The following is a 20763-nucleotide window of genomic DNA, read 5'->3' as shown; positions in this document are numbered from 1 at the left end:
CAAATGGCAAGACAACCTCTAAGAAACCAATTGTCACCAGGAAAAAAATCTGATGAAATGTTGCATTTCAAGGCTCACATTATTTAGAATTAGATTCCTTAAGTCCAGTTTGTAAGTTTTGGTGCCAGTTCAAGAAACTTTTTATTAACCCACTTTTACTTGCTCACATTTTTGTATTAATCTTCCTCAGACAGTTGTTAAGAAAAATAATGATAGAAGTGTTGTAAAATGTCTTGTGTACTGTCTTGTGCTACAGAAATTAGAATTCAAAGGAATAAGTAAATACGGAAACTAAAACAATTTTGGACCAATTTTTAAAATCAAAGTTGAGTACCGTATTTTTCAGTGTATAAGACTAGGTTTCCCCCCTAAAAAATAATGTCAAAAATTTGGGGGCATCTTATACACGGATACATCTCCCCCCATTTTTTAAAATCAGTCCCTCCAAAATACATGGGGGTGTCTTATAGATGGAAAAATATGGTATGTTAGGAACCTTGTAGAGTTAAGTACCGGTAGTTAGCAATGCAAACTTATCCACATTTATTCAGAGCAAAGTGTTTGAATCTAATCTTTACCATAGAATCACTTGATGGACCTAGAGGCAATCTATTTCTTCCCTCTGCCACAGCCCCCTATCTGCATGACATGGTTAATAATGCTGACCTATCCTACAGGGTGATTGTAAGGCTTGCAACATATACAGTCATACCTCGGTTTAAGTACGCTTCGGTTTGAGTACTTTCAGTTTAAGTACTCCGCCGACCCGCCTGGAACGGATTAATCCACTTTCCATTACTTTCAATGGGAAAGTTCACTTCAGGTTAAGTGCGCTTCAGGTTAAGTACAGACTTCCGGAACCAATTGTGTACTTAAACCGAGGTACCACTGTAATGGTTGTGTTTGGACTTCAGGCTGGTCCATAGGAATGAGCAGCAGCAAGCCTCAGATTCACATGAACCCACCTGCTGTGCTGCCAGGAGTTCAGAAATTTTGAAGTCAGGTTGTTTGAAACCAACCGGCTTGGTCACGCTGGCCACATGACCTGGAAGCTGTACGCCGGTTCCCTCAGCCAATAAGGCGAGATGAGCGCCGCAACCCCAGAGTCGGTCACGACTGGACCTAATGATCAGGGGTTCCTTTACCTTTTATGTTAGTTTTTATTATGTGAATGGTGCCACTGACCCCCTGGTTGGGCTATGTGGACCCCCTGGGGTCTGCAGGCCACCAATTGGGAAGGCCTATGTAAATGCTAAGTAGTATTTTCTTTGAAACAGAAGTTTGAACTGTCAGGTTTCATACTGCAGGTCTCATACATTCTGTTGTTGGGGGGAAAGCAAATATTCTTGATGTAGATGTTTGGGAGTACCTGCTGAAATTAATTTAATCACTGAAAGTTTTTAATGTGATACTTTATTCCAGGCTGCTTTTAATAACTCAGGGAGTTAATACTGCTGGGATTATTAAAATAGGTATGCTTATCTTGTGTACACAGGCTTATCAGTAACGGCAGACCAAATAAATCCTAATGGTTCCACTGCACAGAAAACAGAAACGAGAATTGAGGAGGCATTCCAGAACAGGCAAAAAAGTGCAATGTCAGTTTGGCACAACTCTGCAAATAAATGTGCATGTGAGTATTTCAGCATAGCTCTAAACAAGATGAGTATATATCTGGCACACATCTCCTATTATGTTTTTTTTTAAATGAAGCATTCTCCTAATTGCTATTACTACTTCAGCTAGTTTTTATAGATAGCCAGAATAGTACTCATCTGTTGAGTTAGGTGTCAGTTTACTGAAATTACTTATGAGAGTGGATTGGAAGAATGTTCAATTGAAATAGTTTTTCACTGAACAATTTCAGATATTAGAATTAGATGTCAAAGAGAAAAACAGCTACCAGATTTTTAGAAGACATCTGAAGGCAGCCCTGTTTAGGGAGGCTTTTAATGTTTAATCTGATTACTTCATTATTATTATTATTATTATTATTATTATTAATAGTATGAAAAATATTTTTAAAAGAAGCATGCTGTCCTGGTCTGGCAGTTAGTGTGGGTGGAATCCAGTTGATATCCTTGCACTTATGGGAAGGCTTTTGAGCTAACAAAGGCATCCTCTAATGGAAGAGAAGGGCCAAACTTGGCCCTCCAGCTGTTTTTGAACTACAACTCCCATCATCCCTAGCTAACAGGACCAGTGGTCAGGGATTATGGGAATTGTAGTCCCCAAACAGCTGGAGGGCCAAGTTTGGCCATCACTGCTCTAATGGAATAGGATGGGAGGCAACTTTTGACGATTTCCCCCACAACCTCCCATGACACCTGTTCTCTAATATCATCATCATCATCATCTCTCCCCAAATCCTGAATGGGGCTTTGATTCAGTAGGAGTTGTCCATACAGTGTAGTGGGTCCAGTTCATAGAACTGTGTCATTGGAAGGGGCCATGAGGATCATCTAGCCCAACGCCCTGCAATGCAGGAATCTTTTGCCCAACATGGGCCTTGAACCCATGACCCAATGATTAAGAGTCTTATGCTCTACCAATTGAGCTTGCATTTCTAACGGAGCTCCCATTAGAAATCAGGCAGGCAAAGTCCCTGCTATGTTTCAGACATCAAGTTAAAACGGATGTATTTTAGGGGACCTAAATTCTCTGATCTCTGATATTTTAATCTGTGTTTTAAATTTTGTATATTGTAATATTTGTTTTGTTTTTGTAACACACACACACACACACACACACACACACAATGGGTCATGGCAGGGGTAAAATACTGAACATATTATTTTACAATACATGATAATGGGACATAACTGTGAAAATGGGTGTAAATTCCTTAAAATAAAAACAAAACAAAGGTCTAGAGCCGAAAATGGGAGCTTCTGGAGAGAACAAAAGCTCTCTCACATTAAATTTTTTTTCAGTGGATTCCCTTGGTATAAAAGCCATACTTAAGCTAGACCAAAGACTGAACATATAACCATGTTGCGCCAGAATATAGCCCTGTAAAAAGAGGGATGAGGGTGCATGGATGTTTGCGTCTGTTGCCAGTTTGCCTTGCAAACCAGTGTAAAATGAATCAAAGACTGTGGTCGCATGTGACACACACGGAGGTGTTTTTACACAGCAAATGCAGCATTGCCTGCACATGTTTTGAGAATAGAACATGTTGAAAATGAACTTTTTAAAACATGGGATTATTCCTTGCTGTTGCCAGTAGATGGTGTCAGAAGCACATTGTTTTGCATTTTTAAATGGGTTACTTGATTGCTGTATTCAGTAGATGTCTCTGGGAAAAATAGTTGTTGAACTACTACTTGAACATGTATTGTTGTATTAAATTGTTGAAGCACAGTGACCAAAAAATTGTACTATTTATGTTAAGGCCCGCAGAATTGTGTTGCAAGAAATAATACATGCTCCCAATTTTCTCCTTAGGGAGAACTCTCTCTTGGGAGCAGTTAATAGCCAGTATGAGAGAACAAGGGTCTACAAAACATTACTTGGAATAATGCCCCCTATAAACAGCCTCTCTCAGAATACTGAGACTTGGCAACTGTTTAATTGCATAGTATTTAGATAATCCAGACAGATTTGGAAGGGCAAGGTACTGAAATGTTGCTCCATAAACACTAGAAATCCTTGTCAACATTTCCCATTTATGTCACAATAAATTTGTTGGTCTTTTTATGGGCCCATAATACACTTTGTTGTTTTATGAAATGGATGAAGTCAGAAACTTTTTAAAATTTAATTTTTTAAATTTTTGTAAACTCAAATATACTAAATGTTATAAGCATAAACAGGAGTTTTAAGACTTAGCGATGGCTACCTGTATTAGGGTGTGTGTGTGTGTGTGTGTGTGTGTGTGTGTGTGTTTTAAGAAAGTATTACTAATCTGTGTATCTGAAGAAGTGTGCATGCACACGAAAGCTCATACCAATGACAAACTTAGTTGGTCTCTAAGGTGCTACTGGAAGGATTTTGTTGTTGTTGCTTTTTTATGTTGTTTTATATCATAATTAGCTGCCTTGGATTACCTTTGGGCCAAGCAAGGTAAAATATTAAAATAAGTAGACTTGATTTTATTGATCCCTTGCCCGTGGCTTACTAAGCAAATCTTTGCATCTCTAATGGAAACTTTTATCACTTCATGATTCAGTTCGATTAAGGAGGAAATCAAGACGACGTTCACAGTGGGGCAAAGGCATTATTAAGAAGAGAAAAGTGAATAATTTGAAGAAAGACGAAGATGATGCCAAGTTTGCAGATGATGAAAACCAAGGGGAGGACAGCAAGATGCTGGAGAACGGGGAGCTTGAGGGAAGTACAGACTGCATTGAAGAGAACGGAGAGGAAACAGGCGATCTCTCTATGACAAATGATGAGTCGTCTTGTGATATCATGGATATACATGGAGAACAGACACTTAACAACGGGCCAGTCGGGAAAGAAAATAGTATTCCATCCACAGAAGAGAGCTCAAATGAGTCCCTGTTAGTAAGTAAGAAGATTACTCTGACTGTGGAAAAGGAATCCAAGGAGGAGGAGCCCTTGTTCAAGGGGGACCATTTAAATGGCCAGGCCTCTGAAGTAGCTGCTGTCCCAGTATGTCAGTATGACGAATGTGAATCACTGAATGTCATTTTGTCTCCTGCCATGCCTGACATGTCCATTCCCAAGCAAAATGCAACCATTGATCCCCCAAAGGAAAAACCCGAAGCTTCGAGTGACGGTCCCGACGAGGAACATTTAAAACAGTCTGGCACCGAGGTGCCACAATGCAGCAATAATGAGAAGAAATCGCAAGGCATAGATACTGAGACTAAAGAAGCCGAATCGTCAGATAAAGAAGGTATGCAGTGTATCCAACATGTATCCCTGTTCTGATCCTATAGTCAAATAAATCTATACTACTTTCATTGAAACAGATGCTTCCTATTTTGGCAGAAAGCTTGTCTGTAGTGATTTAAAGCAACATCGGCTCGCTATTTGTTGGATAAAGATGATTCCCATCCTGTGTTCTTGGAGCCACTTAAGACTTTGAAAATAATAATAATTAATGGACCACTTGGAATTTAACGCTGCTGTTAATTGTTATCTTATGTGTCCTGATTTTTGATATTTGCTTTTTAAAATTTCAGGTTCATTGAAAAATAAAAAACCTCGCAAAGTTGCTTTGGCACAGGTTCCAGAGGAGGAGCAATTGGAGCCCATACCTCCTGTCATTGTTGACCACGACAGATTAATGGTAAGGGTGGCTGGATAGGTAATCTTAAATCTTAATAGCATTTCTTATTTTTTTATCGTAACACTTCCTTAAGTGTTTGAAGGAAATCTGATTCATACTTTCCTTATAAACTTCACCCTGGATTTATGCCAATATCTCTTTATAGAATTTACTTGATGTGTTGGTTAAAAAAAGCGATAACCTGACTGTTGACCAGCTTGAGAGACTATACTCCCTCCTTAATCAATGCATCTATCGGCATCGTAAAGATTATGACAAGTCACAGCTTGTAGAGGTACGTTTGCACAACATTTTAATGATTATTATTTTTTGTAACACGCTGCTTTAGTCAGTGTTGCTTCAGAGGACCAAAAGTCCTCTTTAGTTTCATGTGTTAGTGATTTGAACCACTTTGGGGAGGTCACAGGCATTTGGCTTCTTGACCAAATTCCCCTGGGCAGAAGTTTTTTGTCAAGCCCTGGGTTCCATTACTCAGGGAGCAATCCTAAACTCAGCTGGAAATCTGCTGAGGGGCCTCAGGAAGTAACATAGATGCCACTCCACTAGCAAAGACAAAGACAGCTCGGCAGGAAGACACACCAGTTTGGAAGTTTCCTAATATGCCAGCTAATGCAGATTTTTAACTGGCAGAGTATGAAAAAACAGGTTAGGACAGGGTGCAAACAAACCATGTTCTTCACATGCCCACAGAAATGGCAGGTATAGCTAATTCCCTCTCATTTGCTGCAATATTAAACATTAAAACCTGCATATAGGTAATTCTTATAGAGAATTATGAATACAAAGGCAATAAAAGGCAGATTAAAAAAAAACTAAACATAAAAAGAAAATAGAAAATAAAGATAAAAAAGATTCTTCTGCTTCTCTATCTGCCAATTATATACAAAACATTTATTCAAAATATTTGACATGCGCACTCCAGAATAATTCTGACTGTAAATAATTTATGCAAGGTGGTATTTTCCCAAATTGCCCTCCCAGGCATCCTGCCTTCTACTTTAGTCACTCCAGGAGTCCAATATGCCTCTTCTTCTGATCTCCCAATTTAATACTTTTCCAGCTCTTTGTGACATATTTCTCTTAAGGTTTCCAACAAACCTCAGTGCCATATTAATCCACAGTCGTCGTCGTCTTGTTGTTGTTGTTGTTATTGTTGTTTTAAACTATTTTCAATTAGTCGTTTTCACTGAATAACCAATGCTCTGATTTCCTCTCAGGAGATGGAAAGAACGGTTCATATGTTCGAAACATTCCTGTGAACTCTTCAAGATGTGCAGGTTTATCTTTTCATAAGCTGCTTACAGGAGAGCAGCCTGCTGAGCCATTCGATTTCCAGTTGCACCAAGTATGTGCAGAGCCTTGGTCTTAACATGCTCGCTCCTTGTCTCGCTTTCTGTTATGAATTTGGTGCTATCGTCTCAGGTACCTGAAACCAGCCAGCCTACAAGAACCAAACGGAACTTCATAATATTTGTATCTTGATTATAAATAAAGAATATAATGCCACAACTTGGGAGATTTTTGGTGCTACAGAAACTGCTCTCATTTCTGCTGTCTACGTGCATTGTCTTGCGAGAAGCTTCAGGCAAAATGGAACAGGCCAACAAACTGGATAAAGCAGATGTAATTGTTTTTAAGTGGGCAACTTTTAAAAGAATTTTACTTTTCCCTTTTTCTCTGAGGTAATGGACAGAAGCCTGTTTTTAAAGCTGGCAGTGAAAGGAAAAAAATTGTGGTTAGAAAAATGAATTAACTTTGGTATACAATAATGTGAAGATGAGGCTCTCTGGAGCTGCCTTCAATGTGCCTTTTTAGTCAGTTGAGGAGGAGGACAAGGCTATTAAAATGGTTGGGATTGTAGCCAATGACAGAGTTAGACAGTTCTTTTCAAAAGCCTGTGTTCCCAAAGAACAGTTTCAGGTTCCCACACCGTCAAAATGGCAGCCAGTATTACGTTTTAACATGTCTGTGTTTCTCTCCGGAAACCTAAATTATGGAAATAACCATATTATCTAAAAATGGTAAGATGCATTTATTCCACATATTTGTTTATCAAACAAATTACACTGTGAGGCTTTCGCAGTAATTATTCAAAGTGGCTGTAGTTTATTTTTTTAATGTTCCATTTTATTTCTTCAGAGTTCTTAAAAACAGGTTTCTTTCTTTCTAAATGTCCATTATTTTGGAAGGTATAAGACTGGCTTCCATTATCTGGGAATGTAACTTGCTGGGTGGCCATAGGCAGAGAAGCGGCAGTTTTGTGCTGCAGTCCTTTAGCCTTTTAATTTTAATTTTTTTAAAATGAATTACGCCAGGCTCATTCAGTAGGACCCATATGGAGCAGTATTACTTGGAAAGCAACTGACCGGCCTTTCATTTTGTTTGATTTGGACCCCTGGATGCCCTGTTAAGACTGCAGAATTCTAGAGCTGAATGACGTGACAACAGTTTGAAACATTTTCTACTTTGGCAATTAAGAGGAGACACTCTTAGGCATCGCAAAGTCTGTTGCAAAACGCCCTGTGCTCCACAAGCCCCTCTGAGATCTTTTAGAGCAACGTGGAGAAGATCAGGTGGATTTATAAGCTGATAAGAGGTAGTTATCCATATATATATACAAACTGAAAGAGTGTCTTTTCCAAAATATGCAACCCAGTAGGTTTTGCTTTAAGTAAACAAAGACAGCCTTGGACTACTGCAGAGATACTCAGCTACCTCAGCTTTTTGTATTTTACTTGTCACCAGTGTTTGCGGAAGGCTGTAATCCACCTTTTACGTGCCGAAGCGAAGGTACTTTGTCACTAGACCACTTCATAGTAGCATGCTTGTGCTCTGAACCATACCCTAGCCCTGGGCTACTGCAGTAATCCAAAGTTTTCCCCCTCCTTCCCAGTCAGAATGTACATGCAGAGCACCCTAATTTTAGCCAAGCCTTCTCCAGGCCCCCTCAAATGCCACTTGTCTTCATTCCTAATGTGCATTTTAGTCACACTATTTTAAACGCGACTCCTGTAGAAGTGCTGTCTTTTTGGTGGGAAAGTGCGATTAAAAATGAAAAGCATCTGGAACTAGTTCTTTCATTTTAGAAATTTGATTGTGGGGAACTTTTCATCTTTTAAGTTAGTATTTATTGCCATGACACACGTCTAGGATATTTTTGCCGTCAAACCCATTAGCATTTTGTATTTTGATGGAAATTGTTACAAAACTTTGAGATTTGATGAAATGAAATGTAGCAGATTTTTTGTAGTAAGTTTCTGGTAAAGCTAATTTTTTTTGCAAGTCTCAGGTTCTTGCAGCATTTTTTAAAAAAATATTGTAGTTTAAAGGTTCTTTTGTTCAAGTAAGCAGCAGCACTTGTGAAAAGAGAGACTACATACATTTTTAACAGGTTACTAAATTTTTACAAGTTTAAATCCTTTAAATATAGTTGTCAGATAATTTGAAAAGAGTATCTTAAATTCAGATCCAACATTGAATATGCTTTCAACTGGTCAGTTAAGGGGACGAGAGAGGGGAAAACCCCCCAACTTTAGTAGTTTTGAATGTTGATAAGAAAGTGAGAGCTGCCTTCTAAATGTTTAGGTTTTTCGGAAGAATTAGCTTATATAAATGTGTTAGTGGGCAACATTAAAATTATATAGTCACCCTTTTTGACTCCAAAACCACACTAAAACATGTATTGCTTTTCTTTACTACTAATAGCTTAGTGGTTGTAGAGTTAAACCTGTTAATCTATCCATGTTGTCAAGTTGTTTACTCTCTGTATTTTTGTTACTATTATTTTGCCACATAAAATTGGCAATAATCTGTACAAATCAATTCCTGTTCCTTGTTATGAATATTACCAATGAACTCCTGTCCAAAGGACTTTTCCTAGGGCCAGATGGAGGTTAAATTTCTGTGGGGGTAATGATGGAACTGCTCTAAGATGAACATGGCTGTGGAGTTAATTGTATTTGCAAGCTTGAATTTCACCTGTGATTAATTTATGTTTTGTGTCCTTGGTATTGTTGCTTGAGTTTTCTCATATGCCAATGTATTTATTATAGGGTTTTATTTTGGTTTTATTTTTCTAATACCTTGTCTCACCATACTTTTTAAGTTGGAGGGTCATTTCTGGCTTCGTTTGATATTCTGAATGGCAGGTCTTGCAGCTGGTCATCACTTCTCCCTCCCTTTTGTGTGTGTAAATTCACCTTAAGCTTGAATCTGGGCTTCTTCTGCCTGCTTCTTTTCTGTATTGTACATTGGTTTACTTAGGCAGTGGGGGATGTATTGTTGTTTGCTTTCATTCATGTGCATCGGCTTTTTGATTAAGTAAGCATCAGCTATGATAAAATTTGGGTTCTCTATAGGTTATATTCAGGATTGTGTTTCACTTGATTTTTTTTAGGTTTTTTTGCATCTTGACTTCATTCTGCATTAGTTAAGTAAATTATTTAATTTTTTTTGAACTTTTGGACATTTTGGACATTTTACTGTAATTTGTAATATAACTGCTGTGAAATACTTGAATAAAGATGACAAGTAAAAATTCTGAGTTTCTCTTAATACTCCTTGCATTTAATGAAATGCTAATCACAGGATTAAATCTTGTGATTAAAGAGTTTAGGCAGCATAATTTGTTATTGGAAAAATAATGGCCACTCTTTAACAAAAGAATTTGGAAAAGTCCAGTTGGCCGAGATTCAGCGTGTGACTTTGGGCATATTGAAGGGCTTGGATGCACTTAATGGGAACGTTATACTTCTTTTGAATTTCCACCTATCCTCTCAACCTCTAAGTTTAGAAAATGCCCTTTGTGGCAGAGGTTTTCCATGTGTCAGTGGGGCTCACTTGCTGTTTGAAATGTGTTGCTTGGGCTTGTAGAATTAGTCTTACAGTTCTTTAGATCTATGTTGTTATGTATTAACAGCTGGAGATAACTCCATGAATAAAAGACTGCTGGATGATTGCAGAAACTCCAGATGAAAATGTTGCCCTGGCATTAATCTCTGCCAAAGAAATCTTGTGCCAAGTCAGAGTGCCTTGCTCTGAACTTGTTCTGCTCTTAGGAGATTGTGGTACACATACAGAGTGAATATCGTGGCAACAGGGTACAATTGGGTGTGAGGGGAGGAGAATTATGTATGCTACCTGGAGCTAGTTGGAGGAAGGACAGGATATAAATGTAGTTGCTCCAAACAATTGTATGAGAAATGCTTCTTTGTGTAGGACTTACATTGGTATGTGGCGTCATAAAAGATGCACAGAGTTCAGATAATGGTGGCTTTACTATTAATGCACTGACTTTCCCCTCCTTACTTTATGGTTGAGCTGTGCAAATGTGATATTATAATGCCCATTAGTTGCACTAGACAGATTTCTAGCTATGTAGTTACTGAATTTATTCGAGTAACACCTGAACTTTACTGACCAAGGACTTTGAGTTCCCGGATCTGGAAGCATGTCAGAAAACTTACCTTTTCTGGAAAGTGGATGAGCTGGCATGGACTTCTTTGGAGCTTCATGCGACTGCATTGCCTGGCTTCAAAACATATTTAGGGAGTTTACTCTCCACCATCAGTTGTGGCAGGGATGTTTGGAGGTGGTTTGACTCATACTTGCATGAGAAACTCACTTCACAGTGTAACATATTAAAATGGTGTTGTGGAAGAGTTGTGTGGCTGGAGGACTTTTTCCCGGGGATCAGCAAAGAGGGGACTTGTTCCCATTTTCATAGCTGACAAGTTATCCCTTTTTTAAAGGGAAATTCCCTTATGCTGAATAGGCTTCCTTGTGAGAAAAGGGAAAACTTGGCAGCTATGCATTTTTCCTTCCAAAAGATCAGTTTAAGCTCCCTTCTTCAGCGCAATGGCAGTATGTACAGTTGCAGCTTTGCCTGGTTTCTATCTATGACCTGGTAGCTTTGAGTGCTTAACAAAACTTTAGCTTTGTTGCAGGATCTGATAGCTTCTGTACAATTCCAGAAACCCACTGAAGGAACAGGTACGACTCAGCCCGGGAGTGCTTCTGGATCCAGCTGGAGGCCCAGGTAACTTTAGCATCTACAGTATAAACACCTTTTATCAGTTGCAATTGGTGCAACTGCTGCAACCTGGACACATCAAGGCATTGATTGATTCAAGGTTGGGTTATTGCAATGCACTTGTGGGGCCTCACTAGCGCTTAATCCAGAACCAGCTATTAGTGCAGGAACCAGTGCTTCTGTTCAGATCAGCACTGGTTCCTCATTGGCTTGCAGGCCAAGTTAAAGGTGTTACTATTAATATCTAAACCCCTTAACCACTTGCAGCCAGTTTACCGTACCCCTATCCATGCCCACTTTACTGCTCTGTTGCAGGTTCCTTCTGCACTTGTAACAAGACCACCACCTGTGTAAAAACATTTTCATTTAGGCAAGCCTACCAGATATGTAGAATTTACCTTTCCTCCTGCTTCTTAGCCACTTCTGATTTTAATAACCCCTTGACTGTTTTTAAATACCTTGATTTAAAAATCTAAGGATCGTAATGTTTTTCAGTTTTGAAAAATGCTCAGAAGCTTTGTTATAATCAAGCGTTATATAAATTTTGATAAATGTGTGCTTAGGAACAAAATCTCTGTTCTAGCTAAACTTGTCCAGTTGTGCTATACCAGCAAACCTATGAGCATTTTGCACAATCATGTTAACAGCCTACTATGACAAATGTGATACAACATTCTGAGACTTCCTGCTTGATGACAGATGAGTTGTGCTAAACTGTGAAGAGTACAAAAAACCTTTTAAAGGGTTGTGCGCTACTCCTCTAGTAAAAGAATGGCTGGTGTCAAGAAAAGGTGAAAAGATGAGCCAAGCTATGTTTATAATTTCTAAAAGCTTTTAAGGAGATTGCTTTTGCATCTCTTAGCAGATATGTGCATATGATTCATTTATCAAGATGCTTTCCTCCAATTTCCCAGAGGAAATCCAGAATAATTTGCACATACAAGCAAAACTAAAATGCCCTCTGCCTTGCTCATCTTACCAAGTAGTATTGACTTGTGCTGAATAAGACATCTTCTCCAGTGTTGATAAGGTTGGCAACTCCTTCAACTCACCCTGGATTGTTTCAGCAACTGAATTGAAAACACGAGTCACTTTCCTGGTGTTCCAGTTGAGCCATGACACAAAACAAAAATGATTTAAATGACTGCAGGTTAAGATCTCAGAGTTCCACACTGTCTGGAGACCCATATTTTCATTTAATGAAGAAACCAGACCTTAGAAAATGTTCCACTGCTGAAAACAACCTGCCCAGCTAGAGAGCTTCTTGGGACCAGTTTATTGTACTTGGCTGGCCATATGTTCCCCACCTAGCAATTTATAGCTAACCTACAATGTTGAACTGAACAGGCAAGAAACCAAAAACCTGTTTTAAAGTTTGCGGAGCTGTGGGTTGCAATTACTCCTCTGAGATACTGAAAATGTTTCACCAAACGGTAGAAGTGGCTTCCAATTTTAGCATATTATAAAACATGAAGGTAGTACAAATCTGTGTTTAGAAATAAATATTTGTGAAATGTTGACAAAGCTTGGTAAGATTGTGGCAGAATATATGTTCTAGAAGTAAAAGGAAAAGAATGCCAAAACAGCAGTTGTTTCAGCAGCTAGAATCCAGGTTAATTTCCAAGAGCTATAAAAGTTTTGTCATCCGTGCCTAGAAAGAAGCCTGATTAAGAACAACATAGAGTTGATCCAAGTGTTGTTGCTGGGGTTTTTAAACAAAAAAATAGTCCAATTAATGCTGAATCTAGATCTAGAAATAGATTTATTTTAACAAGAACTTAACAGTAAACATATATACAGTATAATTACAGAAAACCCTGTGTTTTAGTATTCACAGAAATAGCCAGATTTGTTGCAGTGTGAGAAAAGAAGAAATAAGATAAATTTGGAGAAGTTGAAATGCCTAGCAAGGCTTACAAGCTAGCACCTCCTTTGGAGGCAGACACACACCAATGCTAAAATCAACCTGCCCCAGGCAGTGAGGAACTTGTGCACCAATCTTTTAGGTTCACACTTGCACTATGGTTGACAAAATACTTCACATGACTTCCCCCCTTCAGAGAATAAGACAAAAACTGCATAAATTTGAACACTGCTGTCCATTTCAGAGAGCTTAGTCACCTTATAGATTTGCTGCCTAGATGAGCACTTATTTTGAAATATGGCAAGTTACGAATTTCATATTAACATCTGCATTGTATAAATTTATTCTTAACAAAATAATGCAATTGGCCTCCCAGCTTATTGTATGGTTATCCAAAACTTCCCAATTTTTTTTAAAAAAGCTTTTTTGGTATCAAAATCAGTTGGCCATTGGCTGCAGTTCCCTGGCTACTTATAAGTCAGAGTAAGGCTGTGATTCTAACCACACTTTACTGGAAAAGGTCCACTGTAACCGACAAGACTTGTTTCCAAGTTAAGGTGCAAGAGTGAGAGCAGCTCTTGCACCTGCCTTTCGGATGCTGCCACAAACAGCATCACCCCTCCCCTTGTCCTTTTAGGGTTCAGGCAATTGCTGCATTGTGCATTTCCTTGCCCCTTCTAGCGCTGGTAATATAGCCCAGAGCAGGGAAATGTACAGAACGACACCCTGTTGTATGGGAAGCATCCCAAGTGTTATCAAGAGGATGCTGGAGTTTTTTTTTTGGATAGCTACCCATTAAGTTTCCAGCGACTTACTAGGTCACGTCCCTTGGGAGTAAAATCTCAATGCCACTGATTTCAATGGCAAATATTTGAATGAAGATAGGATTTTGCTCTGTGATTACAGTATGTGGCATGCCACACTTCTGATGGAAGTAAGTTTTCTTTCTAATGACCGTGATGAAGTTCAGTGAAAGAGCATAGACAGTTGCACCCATTCTGTTTCTTCCTGGCTGCTGCAAAGAAAATCTGCGCTGGCTCGATGGCTCAAGGTTCTTCATAAGGTATGTTTACTGTTAGTATTGCAACCCTGTTGACCCAGCTTTCTCCCATCTCACCTGCTCCGTTTTACAGTTTGATAAAGAAATGTCCACATCACAATGCTTCTCTGAATATACAATATTTTAATATACATATAAAAATATAGCCCTGCTGTGTATATACTTACAACTCTACAGAACCTTTTCCCCACACACCCTCTCTCTAAAGTAGGAAATAACCTGATGTGTTTCCAATTATAGTTGTTAAACCTGTGCAGTGAGAAAGCTGCAGAAGCATTTATTCTAAGACAAGCAGCCACTGAAAGCCTTTTGGGGAGAGAGAGGGTTTCTTTTAAGACTCCCACATATACCTGGGAATTTGGGGGGGGGAGGCAGAGTGAGAGAGTTTGAAAAAATAGATAGGATCTTGATTCATCTGACAAAAATATAGACAGTGGCATATATCCTGGATAGTGGACTGTCGTTCAGTGGCTATCTGAAACCCCCAATAAAAGGCATTGCCTTAAATAACTGGCTCAAAATAGGGAAACCCAACACAGAATATTCATTCTAAACTTTGAATAGATAAATAAAAGTTTAATAAAAGCTCCTAGATGCCTCTTGCTTTACAGAAATTTAGCTGTCATTTTGTTCATACAGTAGAAAAACAGTAGAAAGGGAGAAACAAGCCCTCCTCACGACCACACATTCACATTGGCATACAATTTCAGAAAACCTTTTCATTAAAAGGACATGGAATGCTAGTAGACAGACAGACACACTTCTTTTATTAGCTCTGCTCTAAGGAGCCGTAATAAACATCTGCTCTGGTGGAAGACTGACCTCAATCTACGCAGTCTGTCCCATAAGTTCTATCTCGGTCATTGGTATTGAAAAGCATATGTTGGTTTAAAAAGAAAAAAATGTAGCAATCAAAGTGGTAAGGACACTTTGACCTTCCTTTCACATAGCCCGATGCTTAACGTGTAATAGCAAAACCTAATCAGTTGTTTTAAGAACCGAGCTTGCTCTCTAGGTGTGTTAACGCAGACTCTTCCTTTCCCCCTAGTTAAACAACAAATGGGAAATGCTATTATTGCACCTGGGTAGACCAAAACTCTGTAACAAGTGCCACTACGACATCTAGTGGCACACTTGTGTTAAGTCACACTATCGTACATAGCATGGAGCTGTCCGCTCCTTCACCAAAAGGTGAGGATGAATTTCTACATTCAATGTAGAGAATTATTCCCAATTTTAGACAGGTTGTTTGCCGGTTATTCATTTCCTCGATTTTTCTCTGTAGGACAGTTTCTTTTTCTTGCCTACTTTCAGCAGGTGACAGCCTGTTTGATATCCACGTCTTCATGGCCATCAACCACTCTGAATGTACTTTTTAATTACTACGCAGCCATGTCGGAAGACAGGGCATGGCATATTGGGCAGAAGCGTCCATGTATTTGTTTTGGGGTCATAGGCTTCCATATTTCCCAGAGCAGGGCCTTCGCTGCTGACAATTCCACCCGTGGCGTAAATTTTTCCATCAAGAACCACCGCACTGGGTAGAGAGAAAGAGAGAGAGATGAAGTAAGTCATATTTCACTAAAGCACACCTTGAACTCATTAGTCCAGCCTGCTGTTTGGAAGAAATGTTTACACAGCTTAATTATTTTACCCAAACCCTTCTGAGCTGGAAGGCTCTCAAGTTTAAATATGGGTACAGCAACTGGTCTTGAGGACTCACAGTGGGGAATAAATAGGGCATCCAATGTTTATGTGACTAAGGACTGCGTCACACTTAATGTCACCAAACTGAAAAGCAAGGACTGCCTTCTCTGTGTGCTGCTGGCAACCAAAGTTCCAATGGGGATGGCTAGTGGAGGGCCAAATTTGCTTCTTCCTTCTGCTGGGGAAGTTGTTGAAGACTTATTTCTAAATAATAAAATATGTGCCTTTCAAATGTGCTGCACAAGAACACGTCTTGTGTTAGGTACATAAGCACAGGATTACAGTGCATCTCCAAAGCATGAAGAATATACACAGGGAGCATGAGTTGAGCACACCCCATGCACACACTTGCAGCATCACCTTGCAACCACATGCTGAATAAAAGCAGTGGAGGGCTCTAAATCAGCATAATTTTTGGGTGTATGTCTGCACCCAAGAATTTAGCAGATTGGATCTGTGCAGAAACCCCCCCTACAGTGGTACCTCTGGTTAAGAACTTAATTCGTTCCAGAGGTCCGTTCTTAACCTGAAACTGTTCTTGAACTGAAGCACCACTTTAGCTAATGGGGCCTCCTGCTGCCGCCGCGCCGCCAGAACACGATTTCTGTTCTCATCCTGAAGCAAAGTTCTTAACCTGAGGTACTATTTCTGGGTTAGCGGAGTTTGTAACCTGAAACGTTTGTATCCCGAGGTACCACTATATTTAAATGTTACTTCAAAGTGTGTGAGCGTAATTGGCCCTGAGTTGGGGATAGGCAAACAAAACGACCCAGCTTCCTACCATGTATAATACTTTACAACAGAGCTTTCCAAACTTTTCATGTTGGTGACACACTTTTTATACACACATCGTTTTGTGACACAGTAATTCAGTTTTCCTAGCAAACTGGAGGTTAAACTAACCCCTTTCCAGCCTTGGAGGGAGCATTTGTGCGACACACACACTGCAGCTGACATACTAATGTGTCGTGACACACAGTTTGGAGATACTTGTGAGCATGTGAATTAATGAGAAAAAGTTAGGAGTCACAAAGGAGGAGAGAATAAACTGAGAGAAGAGCTGAGTCATTTAAACACAATGGTGTTCCGAAACTAGAGTTCAACTGCATAAGCAATTTGAGACTGAAGGCTAAGAAACTTATAGACACAGAGAAGGGAGGAAAAAAATAGAAATTGTGAAGTAAATGACGCAATAGGTTGTTAAACTATAGGTGAAAGTTTGACTGAAACACTAGATTAGTATGAATAGGCAAGTGGGACATTCCATTGCCCCAAGATTTCAGTGGAATCCATTGAGTGACAGTAAATTTGTGTACTTCATGAAGGAAGTGGAAAGTTGTTTTTTGGGAGAAGTCAGAATAAACAAGCTAGTTACTGACAACTTGTCCCAAAGACTACAGAGATGATTGGAGGCGTCTTCAAAGACTCTTACTAGCAGTTTTGCCTCTCTCACCATGCTTCCACTACACATTTGTGTTTGGAAATTAGCATCCTCCCTTCACATTTGTAAACTATTTATTAAGCATAAGGGGGTCAGTCTGCTTTCTGAAGAGGCTGTCCCTCATCAGGTGGAAAGCACACAGGTGCATGCCCCGTAGGCTTGGTGATTATCTCCCCCTAATTGTGAGTATGAGCAGACGAAATAATTTTAACTGCTCGCTGGTTGGGCTAATAAAATTCAGGAGACTGAGCACAACCTCATTTTAAGCACCATCACCTCATGGAAAACAAAAATATCTATATGCCAGGGGGTGGCAAACCTGTTGCTTGACTACAACTCCCATCATTCCTGAGCATTGGCCAGAGAAGGAATTGGACCATGGTGGGTGGGGCTAAGGCCTGCTAAGACCTGCCCTGGCACAGCCACATTAGTCCTTTCTTCAGCGGCTTCATGTAAACTGTCCTTTCAGTGTCACTGTTTAAGTCCAGTAGTTGGTTTCTAGGATTTAAGGAAGGAGTGACGACACACATAGAAAATGTTTTCCAGTTGCTATTAAGTGCTTGATTTTGGACAATGGGGCAATTAATTTAACATGTATTTCTGGAACTGGAACTGCTGAAAAGCTGCAAAAAGCTGGTGTCCAGCTAGAAAACAAGGCCTAGACAAAAGAACTGAAGCTTCTTCACCAGAAGTTGTCAGACTATGCAACTCCAATGACTATTGGCCATGCTGGAAGGAATTAATGGGAACTGGAGTTCAACATATGTGTAAACAGGTTGCCAAGCCCTGCTCTACATGCTGATATATAATGAAGTGGAGGAGGAGGAGAGAAAGGACCAGTTATTTCCCTCTAGAAAGATGAAACTTCAACACTCCCTCCATTAAAGCAACAACACTTTGGTCCCTTGCAAAGGCAATATTGGTGGTTGCTATGTGAAGACAGTAACTAGAAAAATCAGGATCCAAGTTTGTTTCTTAGTTCTATTAGTACCTGTTGTCCCATAGAAGGGAAAGGTTAAATTTTTTTTTTTTGCTTTGCATCCAGAAGACAAGGTCCCAACCAGTGGGGGATACCAAGGCAATGAGGGGAATTGTAACAGGGCTGAAGTGATGTTTGGGAACATCTTGTCTTTTTAGAAAGAGATGGAAAGCACTCCCCACCCAACAGTGTAAAAAATAATAATACAGTTTTTGACAATTCTTCAGGAAAGGGGGTGGATGACAAGTTCTGAAGGTGTCTCAATCTCCCCTTTTCCAGAGACAGAACTCTTTTATTTCTTCTTCATTTCCACCCTTCCCCCTAGCCTAGCAAAGATTGCTTCAATAAAAATAGCACACAAAATATGAATACATGCCAAATGGACAGTCTGGAAAAGATCCCCATCTACTTGATCTTTCTCTGCCTCCTTGGGTTTCAAATATCTTCTGCAAGCTCTAAGTGGCCCAGCAACATACCAGGATAAGAACAAATGGGCCTCACAAATCAGAGGCCCCGTAACAGGAGCCCCAACTGTGCGCCTCTTGACTTCACTATAAAAAGAAGCCTTATTAGCAACAAGCAACTCAATGGGGTTTTTTAGCACGGCCCGTAAGGATGAATGGGTATGATATATCACTTAGAAATATGAGCCTGTTGTAAGAATTACAGCGCTGTTGTAAGAATTACAGAAATAATGGTCAGAAAGCACTTCACAATTGCTTCTCCAAGATGAGTCAATCATTGTCCTCCAAGTTATTGGAAGTGAGCAAGCATTACCTGGAGTGAGTAGGGGTTCGCCTCCCCCAGCTCACCTGCAGAGTCTCCCATCAGAATTATGGGCCCCAGCCTATGCCTACCCGGTGTGAATGGGGCGGTAAGGCTGCTGCCTGGGGTGAGAGTTGCCTGGCAAGGAGGGCATCATTGGCTTTTGTAGTTACATGGCTGGATGTATCATTAGTTGAAATCAAAATTTGCCTCACTGCAGCTAGCGCCAGCCTAGACAGCATTAACCAGCATTGATATGTTCTGTGCTACTTGTAATGTTCTCAAAGAAAAAGGAAATAACATTGGAGGCACATGTTATAGTGGGGAAAAGATATATGCACCAAGTATGTATCGCCAAAGCATGTGCCATCAGGACACAACATCATCAAAGCTAGAACTCAGGTCATTCGTTATTCAGGTCAAGAAATCCCCCACATTACTTTCTCACGCATGCACTTTTGGGGTGGGGCAACTGGTTCTAAATTTGGTTCCTGTGTTTTGTTTTTGCAGGGTTGGTGTTGGTTAAAATGTTAAGTTGGGGTTGGTGGTTACAAAATAAACTATTTGTTGTTGTTGTTTTCTATTGATTTATTGGTTTGTTTGCTGCTCGTACAGGATATTTTGTTTTTAATGCCTGATGCTTTGTGGTATTTTTATATATGTTGTAAGTCGCCCAGAGTGGATGCGGAAACCCAGAAAGATGGTTGGGATATAAATATTATTATTATTATTCAGCGAATTCACCTTTCTGCTTTAGAACCCAGTGCTAATTCCCTCAAGGGAGTTATTATCTGGACACAAAGGTGTTCTAAATCTATTGCTTTGATTAAGCAGGAGCTGTTCAAATCTAGGAACACTGTTCAAAGAGGAGAGAGCAGTGGTTTATAAAACGTATACTTTTAGAGAAAGACATATCTACAAGTTTAATGCCTGTCTCTTGGTGGAAATTATGTTTAAATTAAAGCAAGTGCGAAGATGTAATGTCTGCTATCTTTCTGTTTTATTTGGGGTATTTTGGAAATCTGAACAGTGCAAAGAATCTGGCATCCACAGGCAGAGGCTGAAGCAGAACTTAAAACTCCCTTGTTCTGAAATGCCATCAGTGAAATGTAAGAACTTGGAAATGCGGTCTACGGTTTTGACACTGTAAAGGCCATGTCTGAGGATAATATCACTACTGTACTCTTTCTTCAAAAAAAATACAAATATTTTATGCATACTGTTCATAATACTAAATAAGGGTGTGGTGGTTGTTCTTTGCGCCATTTTTGATCAGCTGCTTTTGTTAACATTGACAACATTTCTTAAAATTGTCTACAGCAGCCTTCCCCAGCCTGGTGCCCACCTGATGTCACTGACTCCAAAGCCCAGCAGTCCCCGGCAGTATTGCTAATGGTCAGGGATGGTGGTGGTCGTAGCCCACATCTGGGCAACATTTGGAGGGCACCAGGTTGACTACCCACCCTACTCTACAGTAATGCAGAATAACTTTACAGGGGCCAGCAAACATTTTCAGCAGGGGGTTGGTCCACTGTCCCTCAGACCTTGTGGGGGGCTAGACTATTTTTTGGGGGAAATGAACAAATTCCTATGCCCCACAAATAACCCAGAGATGCATCTATATATATAAAAGTGTAAAAGGTCCATGTTGGTGGG

General features: G+C 39.8%; 2 protein-coding genes across 10 annotated transcripts in view; one reads left to right on the top strand and one right to left on the bottom strand.

The window, feature by feature from the left end:
* The window catches only part of ATAD2B (ATPase family AAA domain containing 2B), a 58534-nt gene extending 48734 nt beyond the window's left edge, over positions 1-9800 (top strand). For all 5 annotated transcript variants that reach the window (XM_035109985.3, XM_035109984.3, XM_060272441.2 and 2 more), the window contains exons 24-28: positions 1496-1633; positions 4172-4864; positions 5154-5260; positions 5406-5534; positions 6478-9800. In XM_035109985.3, coding sequence (XP_034965876.3) covers positions 1496-1633; positions 4172-4864; positions 5154-5260; positions 5406-5534; positions 6478-6519 — 1109 coding nt within the window. In that variant the 3' untranslated portion in view covers positions 6520-9800. The remainder of the gene's footprint in view (positions 1-1495; positions 1634-4171; positions 4865-5153; positions 5261-5405; positions 5535-6477) is intronic.
* Positions 9801-13034: 3234 nt separating this feature from the next.
* The window catches only part of KLHL29 (kelch like family member 29), a 415582-nt gene continuing 407853 nt past the window's right edge, over positions 13035-20763 (bottom strand). For 4 of the 5 annotated variants that reach the window (XM_060272443.2, XM_088665646.1, XM_060272444.2 and 1 more), the window contains one exon: positions 13035-15752. In XM_060272443.2, the coding sequence (XP_060128426.1) occupies positions 15569-15752 (184 nt within the window). In that variant the 3' untranslated portion in view covers positions 13035-15568. The remainder of the gene's footprint in view (positions 15753-20763) is intronic. The other variant, XM_088665648.1, reaches the window with a different exon arrangement.

Source organism: Zootoca vivipara, chromosome 3 (genome assembly GCF_965207765.1).
Source record: "Zootoca vivipara chromosome 3, rZooViv2.hap1.1, whole genome shotgun sequence".
Lineage (NCBI taxonomy): Eukaryota > Metazoa > Chordata > Lepidosauria > Squamata > Lacertidae > Zootoca > Zootoca vivipara.
Note: the sequence above shows the minus strand (reverse complement) of the source record. Positions and strands in the feature narration are given on the sequence as shown.